Source organism: Palaemon carinicauda, chromosome 38 (assembly GCF_036898095.1).
Source record: "Palaemon carinicauda isolate YSFRI2023 chromosome 38, ASM3689809v2, whole genome shotgun sequence".
Lineage (NCBI taxonomy): Eukaryota > Metazoa > Arthropoda > Malacostraca > Decapoda > Palaemonidae > Palaemon > Palaemon carinicauda.
In genome coordinates this window covers 11,822,636-11,832,635 of record NC_090762.1, presented here as the reverse complement: position 1 = coordinate 11,832,635, position 10,000 = coordinate 11,822,636, and the positions used below count along the sequence as shown (strand labels likewise).

At 32.9% G+C, this 10,000-nt stretch overlaps 1 protein-coding gene and 1 pseudogene across 1 annotated transcript in view; one reads left to right on the top strand and one right to left on the bottom strand.

Moving 5' to 3' along the window:
- Positions 1–2,626: 2,626 nt before the first annotated feature.
- Positions 2,627–2,734, bottom strand: LOC137630715 (U4 spliceosomal RNA; annotated as a pseudogene).
- Positions 2,735–4,033: 1,299 nt separating this feature from the next.
- LOC137630425 (solute carrier family 22 member 20-like) overlaps positions 4,034–10,000 on the top strand; it is a 124,413-nt gene continuing 118,446 nt past the window's right edge. Inside the window, exon 1 of the mRNA XM_068361886.1 lies at positions 4,034–4,160. Coding sequence (XP_068217987.1) covers positions 4,149–4,160 — 12 coding nt within the window. The 5' untranslated portion in view covers positions 4,034–4,148. The remainder of the gene's footprint in view (positions 4,161–10,000) is intronic.

The following is a 10,000-nucleotide window of genomic DNA, read 5'->3' as shown; positions in this document are numbered from 1 at the left end:
ATTTGTAGATTGGGTTATAATTGTCATTAATATAGCAAAGTTTATTATACGTACCATGAAGTCAGTTCGTCTTGACTTTTTAATTTCATCAACAAATATTCATTTTTGGATTATTTTTATTTATATGTTATTATACTGTGTATATGTTACATACCGATTTTCACGAGGATTTAGTCATTCATTTCCTATATACCACATCTGGCTACCATATGAACATAGGATATTTTGTATATACATAATAAAATCATTAGAATAATCTTTGTCTTTTCCTTTTTGACAGGGAAAGAGAGCTGTTACAGCTTCAGACGCATGCCATTGGGTGGTGAGTACAGGGACAAGCACTATTTTGTTGTGTTTTGTAATAACGCTTAAATTTAGACCTTTAATTGAACACTTTCTTTTTATTCTTCTTAGTGTAGGTAGTAGTAGAAGAGAGAGAGAGAGAGAGAGAGAGAGAGAGAGAGAGAGAGAGAGAGAGAGAGAGGAGAGAGAGAGAGAGAGAGAAGTGCCATCTGCAAGAAACAGATAAGGTTTAAATTAAAGACAAGATGGTTTTGATTTATTAAAAAGGCATATGTCACTTCAAACAGACATAAGAAAGCAACCTTATTGTTCTTTATTATAAAGACCATTATAGCTCGGATGTTGAAACGTACTACACTCGTCTTTTCACGTTTTTTTTTTTTTTTTTTTTTTTTTGCTTTATAAATATCACATCAAACAATCTACTGAAGCTTTGATTCTCTCTCTCTCTCTCTCCTCTCTCTCTCTCTCTCCTCTCATCTCTCTCTCTCTCTCTCTCTCTCTCTCTCTCCTCTCTCTCTCTCTCGTATTTTACCTAAACATGACTGAGAACAGTATATTTTTACGGAGAATTTCCAATTAAACATGTTTTTTTAAACAATACTCTCTCTCTCTCTCTCTCTCTCTCTCCTCTCTCTCTCTCTCTCTCTCTCTCTCTCTCTCTCTCTCTCTCTCTCTCTCTTCCCCCAAGGTATACAGTATTCTTGTTGACATGCTGTTATGAATATATATCACTAACGCGAGTGATTTCCTCATTTCCTTTCCTCACTGGGCTATTTTTTCCTGTTGGAGCCCTTGGTCATAATTGGTTATAACCTCTTGCTTTTCCAACTAGGGTTGTAGCTTAGCTAATAATAATAATAATAATAATAATAATAATAATAACGTCCCAATTTACAAGTTGTTGACAAACACTACGTATCAAGACTGCAGTATCCTCGGACAGTTTCTGACCAATCTATACAAAATACACTTCCCAAAAGGAGAATATCCGAACATCTGAAACCCAGTCTACTGACATAAACCTCATGACAAAATCCCTGGAAATTTGTTGGCCTTTCAGGGAGATACTTAAGTCAGGCACTGGTGCCTGGGAGGCCGTTCAATACCTCTGTGAAACTGGAGGAAACTCTGCTGTTGTTGTCTGAAATGAAGTCAAATAATTGGACAGCAAGATACAAGAAATGAAATGGAAACTGAAGTATAGTCGGAGGTTAAAATTTAGATATAGATAGGGGTTGAAATGACAATGCAAACATTTAAGTCATGCCTACAGTGCTCCTGCTTTAGGTGCATTGATGGCATTGTTCCTCCCTATGGAGAAGGTGGCACTAAAATGCAATAACAGTAAACAACATAAATATTCCATTTAACAACGAAGTTAAAATCCTTGGTCTCTCTATCAAAAGAACATGCAACAGCTGCAATATCAAACAAAAATTCCAACTTTCCAAACAGAAAAGGAACATTAAAACGTTTCAAACTATTGCATAAAACCATAACAATAAATCTCTACCAAAGCCTGATAAGACCTCCCATTCGAATATCCAATAGCACCAGCATGCACAGTGGCTCAAACAAAAATGTAAACCTTACAAAAATTCCAAAATGGAAACATAAGACACATACATAGAATAGCAATGATAATGACCCAAATGAACTCAACGAAACACTCCACAAAATACACAATCTCGAACAAGTAAACGTCAGATACCACAGAAGAGCCACACAAGCCTGGGAAAGACCTCAAAAACATTTACCCAGAACTTGCAATAACAAGTGAGGAAATGACAGGCACACAAAACGAGCATTCCTGGTGGAAAAGGATAGCTCCTTGCATAGCTCAGGATGAACCAAATTCGGAATATTAGAATTAACCAATAAAACAAAAGCAGACAGACATAAATAGATAAACAAGCCCCAGAAAAGGAATTAACATGAATACACAAGTCCTTTGGAGGCTGACAAAATTCTCACCTCCTAGGAGTCCACAAGGCATGATGTCACAGCAAAAACCAACAACAGAAAGCTATTGGGTCTGCCCCAATCTTTTCATCTCCCACTGTACTTCACTTTAACACTATCCCCTCCAATCCTTACAATACTAACTCCCCCCTCCCCTCCCCTGCCCAACTATCTTATCCCCCTATATTGTAGCTGTAGCTGTAGGCCTATAAAAAACCTACAAGCAGGTAGCCTGCTTTCTTCTTGCTTAAGACACCGAGCACCCAGGTCTCAATGGACCCACGATCCGACATACCCCCAAATGGGGTGGTCTTGTGTTCCCTGCTGCTAGTCTGATTGCTGCATACCACAAACGGAATGAAGTACATCAGGACCAATTAGCAGCCGGGAAAGGGAAAGTTTCAACGAGCAATAATCACACCTCGGTTAGCCCTCATTGGTTACGATACTGCCACTGCGCAAAGCTGAGAGGGAAAGCACATCTCCCTTTATACGTCGAGAAGGCTGACACAATATCGCCTTGTAATGGGATACATCTAGCTTGCTCGAGAACTGAGAACCACTTGCTGTCCTGGTGGGCCCAAATCTGTGGAGGGCCAAGTATTTTCCGTGGTGGGCCAAGGCCGTCTCTAGCGATTCGAGACGGCCTTGGGTGGGCCCACTCTCCGTGAAGGGCCTAGAATAGTCTGGCCGACACCTGATCAACAAAATCTAAGGAGATTCCAACCTCATTTTTCATGTAAATGCTGTACTTTTATTCAGTGGGATACCGCAGCATCTCAGAGATCACCCCTTGTGCAGGTTAGGAGGTTGAGATCACTCGGCTGTCAGTCTAGAAGGGTCCAGGACTCCAGGGTCAAACAACTAAAATTAGGTAAAAATAAAACTGAGTTTATGGTGGTTGGAAAGAAAAACAGCGTAAGTTATCGGGGTCATATTCGAATAAACATAAATAATAACTGTTCCGAAATCTAATAAAGTTTGTGATCTAGGCCTATCTCTTGACTGTAACTTGTCTTGCATGCCCAAATAAATAATGTAGTAAAAACTGTTAAGTGTTCATCTTAGAAACATTGCTTTTATAAAGAAGTACCTGGATGACCATTCTGTAAACAAATTTGTGATAAACTGTGTTATTACCAGGATTGACTATTGTAACTCCATCTACTACAATTTACCAAAATTGCAACTTAAGAAATTATAAAACATAATAAACAGAGGAGCAAGACTGATAAAAGGTGTCCCACCTATGGAAAGGATCACTCCTATATTAATTAATTTACACTGGCTGCCTATCAAAGCGAGAATAGAGTTTAAAGACAATAACCCATCAAATTATTAGAACTTATCTAAGAGAATTGCCACATATTGTGCATTCAACAAATCGTATTGACACGAGAATAGTTACAGATGGTTTTAAATCATTTGAACCTAGATATATGTCTACTGTGGGCTCTAGAGCCTTTAAATATGACGAGGGCATTGATAGTAGAAATAGGTAGTGATTCCTAAATAAATTAAAGTGATTTTACTTAGCTCATATAATGATCATATTTAGATGAGATAAATAGAATATTTATTATATAAACTATTTATTTTCAATCTTGAATACAAAATAATAGGGTAATATGCATTCTAGATAATGAACTTAATGAGAAACATGTCTCACAACAGTTGGTGGAATTTGACACGATAACAACAACACTTGTTATACACTTTCCCAAAATCCCTGAATGGGTCTTCAACAGTAACTTTTTGACTTGTTCACCGCGTAATGAATTATATTATCTGTATAATCATTAGTGAAATATGTGATCTTAAATCGACTCGAAAATCAAAGAAAACTTATCAGTGGACGTAATAGCCAAGGACTTTGGCTGATGCTGTCAGTGGTAAGTACATTATTTATGTATTTGTGGCCAGACATGACGGTGGGTTCTTTTGAATATTATACGATTGGTTATGGATAATTTATCATTTTACGCCAACATTATAAAACGTGAAAAGCTTTTGGTATAGGCATTGTAACAGAATGTGAAAGACAACGTTAGCATATAGTTATTTTTATGTGGCAGGTAGATATTTACGGTTTAAGCGAAAGGTCTATAAATAGAGAGAAATAATGATAGGTTTCTAGAACCGTTTAAAGTAATATGCAAGTAATGAGACTACAGTGTTATACGTAGCAGCCTGCTTTTCTGCTTGTAGGGATTAACTTATGTAAAAAGCTGGAAATGATTAAATTTTAGTATGTCAAGGTCTAAGGTCTAAGGTCAAGGTAAAGCAAAATGTCAAATTCACGTAATCAGAAATAAGTTTGGACACCATTGTCACAAAGACTTCAAACTTGGTTCATATTTGAATGTATGGAAATCCACGCAAAATAAGACATGTCAAAGGTCAAGGTGAAGGTCGAAAAATAAACTCTACTGTTTTATTCTGGTAGTCTGCCATGTTTTGAATATCGATATTGCTCGTCCTTACGCAACTTATTCTTATCTCAGATAGTTGAGACGGAAAGTTTGTTATTCTTAAATTCTTTCATCTGTATAAGTTATTTAAATCAATATTTTTACAGTATGACACTGTAATCTAATTAGAACCTGGAACATGTTCTATGTATACACACACACACACACACACACACACACACACACATATATATATATATATATATATATATATATATATATATATATATATACATAGATACATAAAAAGCATATATATATATATATATATATATATTTATATATATATATATATATATATATATATATATATGTATATATATATATATATATATATATATATATATATATATATATATATATATATATAAAGTATAAGTATATATATATATATATATATATGTATATATATATATATATATACATATATATATATATATATATATATATATATATATATATATATATATATATATATATATTTATATATATATATATAAAGTATAAGTATATATATACATATATATATATATATATACATATATATATATATATATATATATATATATATATATATATATATATATATATATATATACTTTTTATGTATATGTATATATACCTATACTTTATATATATATATATATATATATATATATATATATATATATATATATATATATATATATATATATATATATACATGCATACATACACACAGTATATCACCATCCTCAGCCGTGACTAGTCCATTGCAGGATGAAGGACTCAGACATGTACTTCCACTCGCCTTTGTTAGTGTTCTCTCTATGCCAGTCTTTACCATCAAATTTTCTTAGCTCGTGAATCCTTCGTCTTCTCTTTCTTCCCGTGCATTTTTTCTTTTCTTTTTATTTATTTTTTTTTTTAATTTTGCCATATCTAGGGACCCATTCTGTTTCTGTCATTTTCATTATATGTCCAGCCCATGTCCATTTCTTTTTCTTGTTAGAATATCCTATACTTTCATTGCTCTCGTTTCCACATTGTTCTTTTTCTGTGTCTTAGAGTTATTCCCATCATAATTCTTTCCATTGTTCTTTGAGTTGTAAGTAGCTGATGTTTTAAGGCTGTGTGTGTGTGTGTGTGTGAGTGTGTGTGTGTGTTGTTACGAGTCTCGCTTCATAGTATATCCGTTTTTATTTTTTTTTTGTTTTTCTTTATGTAATTTGTTGTTCTTTGTTATTTTCTTTGTTTATGATTTATTTATTATTACCTCTTTCACAATTTCGTACTGGGTTTTCACTATCATCAATATCAACAGGAATAACAACATTGAAAACATTATCATCATCATCATCATCATCATCATCTCCTCCCACGCCTATTGACGCAAAATGCCCACGGTTAGATTTCGCCAGTCGTCTCTATCTTGAGCTTTTAATTCAATACTACTCCACTCATCATCTCATACTCCACGCTTCATAGTCTTCAGCCATATAGGCCTGAGTCTTCCAACTCTTCTAGTGCCTTGTGGGGCCCAACTGAACTAACCTCTTGGGGAGTGGGAAGAGCATGCCCAAATCATCTCCATCTACCCCTCATCCTGAACTCATGCATATATGGCTTTCGAGTAATCTCTTGTATCGTTTCATTTCTAATCCTGTCCTTCCATTTAACTCCCCTTAATACAGGGAATAATAGTCCTTATATTGCTATGGATTAATTCCTATATTAGGATACAGTTTAAAAGTTTAAAGGTCGCTCATGAATGGCAGAGGCAAGTGGCATTGAAAATTCATAGCAGGACATTGCCCTAGAATTGTATTCATATGATCAGCGCCCAACCTTCTCTTCACCCAATCTAGGACCAGGGAAGGCCGGGCAATGGCTGCTGAGAACTCCCTCAAAATTGTCAGTACATTGCTATGCATTAATTTTTATAATAAAATGCAGTTAAAAGGTTTAAAGGCAACTCATGAATGGCAGAAGTAAAGGGCAGTGACAATGCTCTAGCAGGACATTGGCCTAGCGACTGACCATATATCCCGCTCTCTAGCCAAGCTAGGACCAGGGAGGGCTAGGTAATGGCTGGTGATAACTCGGCAGGTAGACCTGTAGGCTCCCCAAAATCCTCCCATCCTTAGCTTACAATGATGGTGAGGTTTCAGACACCACAAGAAGCTATCGAGTTTGAGCATGACTCGACCTCCCGTCTAACAGCTAGGCCTACCATTACAGAAAACGGAAGTAGGGTAAACTACACAAAACTCTGGTCGGTTGAGAGGAGGTTTCAGGTAACTTCTAAGAAAGTAGTTCTCGGCAAGTATGTTAGGAAAAATGCAAATTACTAAAAATTTGTGATTTCGGCCATTTTTTTTATCATATACCTTTTATGTCTCTACATTTCTTAACACTCTTTAGGAAACTCATATACTGACGTTTATGATAAAAATCTTTGATTTGCATATTATTTAGGTAAACATCTCTTTAGGGGAAAGGAAATATTTGTGGAATCATGAATATAAATAGGTTTGTTTTCTTCATACAGAAAGATGGAATTAAAGATACATCAAAAGTGTGAACAGTTAAGATATTATATTAAAACTAGAAAAAAATAACAGAGTATAAGAATGTTCTTGTTGATAGTTTTAGAAATATATTTTAGAATATATCTTTAAAAAAATAGTTCATGATGCTTTATTATTATTATTATTATTATTATCATTATTATTATTATTATTATTATTATTATTATCATTATTATTATTATTATTAAAATTATTATTATTATTATTATTATTATTATTATTATTATTATTATTATTATTATTATTACTTACTAAGCTACAACCCTAGTTAGAAATGGGGTTTGCTTTGTAAATCTTTATTCTGGAAATGAGGTTTGCCTTGGAAATGTTTGTTCTGGAAATGAGTTTTGCTATGTAAACGTTTATTCTGGAAATGGGTTTTGCTTTGTAAACTTTACTTTTTAAACGTTAATTCTGGAAATTAGTTTTATTTTGTAATTTTTTACTCTGGAAATGGTTTTACTTTGTAAAGCTTTATTCTAGAAATGGGTTTTGTTTTGTAAATGTTTATTCTAGAAATGGGGTTTGCTTTTTAAACATTAATTCTGGAAATGGGTTTTACTGCATAAATGTTTATTCTGGAAAGAGTTTTCCTTTGTAAATCTTTAATCTGGAAATGGGTTTTGTTTGGTAAATCTTTATTCTGAAAATGGGTTTTGCTTTGTAAATCTTTATTCTGGAAATGAGTTTTGCTTTGTAAATCTTTATTCTGGAAATAAGCTTTGTAAATGTCTATTCTAGAAATGGGGTTTGCTTTTTAAACGTTAATTCTAGAAATGGATTTTACTTCTTAATTGTTTATCTGGAAATGGGTTTTGTTTGGTAAATTTTTACTCTGGAAATGGGGGTTTGCTTTGTAAATCATTATTCTGGAAATTGGTTTTGCTTTGTAAACGTTAATTCTAGAAATGGATTTTACTTCTTAATTGTTTATCTGGAAATGGGTTTTGTTTGGTAAATTTTTACTCTGGAAATGGGGGTTTGCTTTGTAAATCATTATTCTGGAAATTGGTTTTGCTTTGTAAACGTTAATTCTGGAAATCAGTTTTATTTTGTAATTTTTCACTCTGGAAATGGGTTTTGTTTGGTAAATCATTTTTCTGGGAATGGGTTTTACTTTGTAAATGTTTATTCTGGAAATGGGTTTTGCTTTGTAAACGTTACTTTTTAAACGTTAATTCTGGAAATTAGTTTTATTTTGTAATTTTTTACTCTGGAAATGGTTTTACTTTGTAAAGCTTTATTCTAGAAATGGGTTTTGTTTTGTAAACGTTTATTCTAGAAATGGGGTTTGCTTTTTAAACATTAATTCTGGAAATGGGTTTTACTGCGTAAATGTTTATTCTGGAAAGAGTTTTCCTTTGTAAATCTTTAATCTGGAAATGGGTTTTGTTTGGTAAATCTTTATTCTGAAAATGGGTTTTGCTTTGTAAATCTTTATTCTGGAAATGAGTTTTGCTTTGTAAATCTTTATTCTGGAAATAGGTTTTGCTTTGTAAATGTCTATTCTAGAAATGGGGTTTGCTTTTTAAACGTTAATTCTAGAAATGGATTTTACTTCTTAATTGTTTATCTGGAAATGGGTTTTGTTTGGTAAATTTTTACTCTGGAAATGGGGGTTTGCTTTGTAAATCATTATTCTGGAAATTGGTTTTGCTTTGTAAACGTTAATTCTAGAAATGGATTTTACTTCTTAATTGTTTATCTGGAAATGGGTTTTGTTTGGTAAATTTTTACTCTGGAAATGGGGGTTTGCTTTGTAAATCATTATTCTGGAAATTGGTTTTGCTTTGTAAACGTTAATTCTGGAAATCAGTTTTATTTTGTAATTTTTCACTCTGGAAATGGGTTTTGTTTGGTAAATCATTTTTCTGGGAATGGGTTTTACTTTGTAAATGTTTATTCTGGAAATGGGTTTTGCTTTGTAAACGTTACTTTTTAAACGTTAATTCTGGAAATTAGTTTTATTTTGTAATTTTTTACTCTGGAAATGGTTTTACTTTGTAAAGCTTTATTCTAGAAATGGGTTTTGTTTTGTAAACGTTTATTCTAGAAATGGGGTTTGCTTTTTAAACATTAATTCTGGAAATGGGTTTTACTGCGTAAATGTTTATTCTGGAAAGAGTTTTCCTTTGTAAATCTTTAATCTGGAAATGGGTTTTGTTTGGTAAATCTTTATTCTGAAAATGGGTTTTGCTTTGTAAATCTTTATTCTGGAAATGAGTTTTGCTTTGTAAATCTTTATTCTGGAAATAGGTTTTGCTTTGTAAATGTCTATTCTAGAAATGGGGTTTGCTTTTTAAACGTTAATTCTAGAAATGGATTTTACTTCTTAATTGTTTATCTGGAAATGGGTTTTGTTTGGTAAATTTTTACTCTGGAAATGGGGGTTTGCTTTGTAAATCATTATTCTGGAAATTGGTTTTGCTTTGTAAACGTTAATTCTGGAAATCAGTTTTATTTTGTAATTTTTCACTCTGGAAATGGGTTTTGTTTGGTAAATCTTTATTCTGGAAACGGGGTTTGCTTTGTAAATCGTTATTCTGGAAATGGGTTTTGTTTCTTAAATCTTTATTCTAGAAATGGGTTTTGCTTTGTAAACGTTTATTCTAGAAATGTGGTTTGCTTTTTAAATGTCAATTCTAGAAATGGGTTTTACTTCGTAAATCTTTATTCTGAAAATGGGTTTTA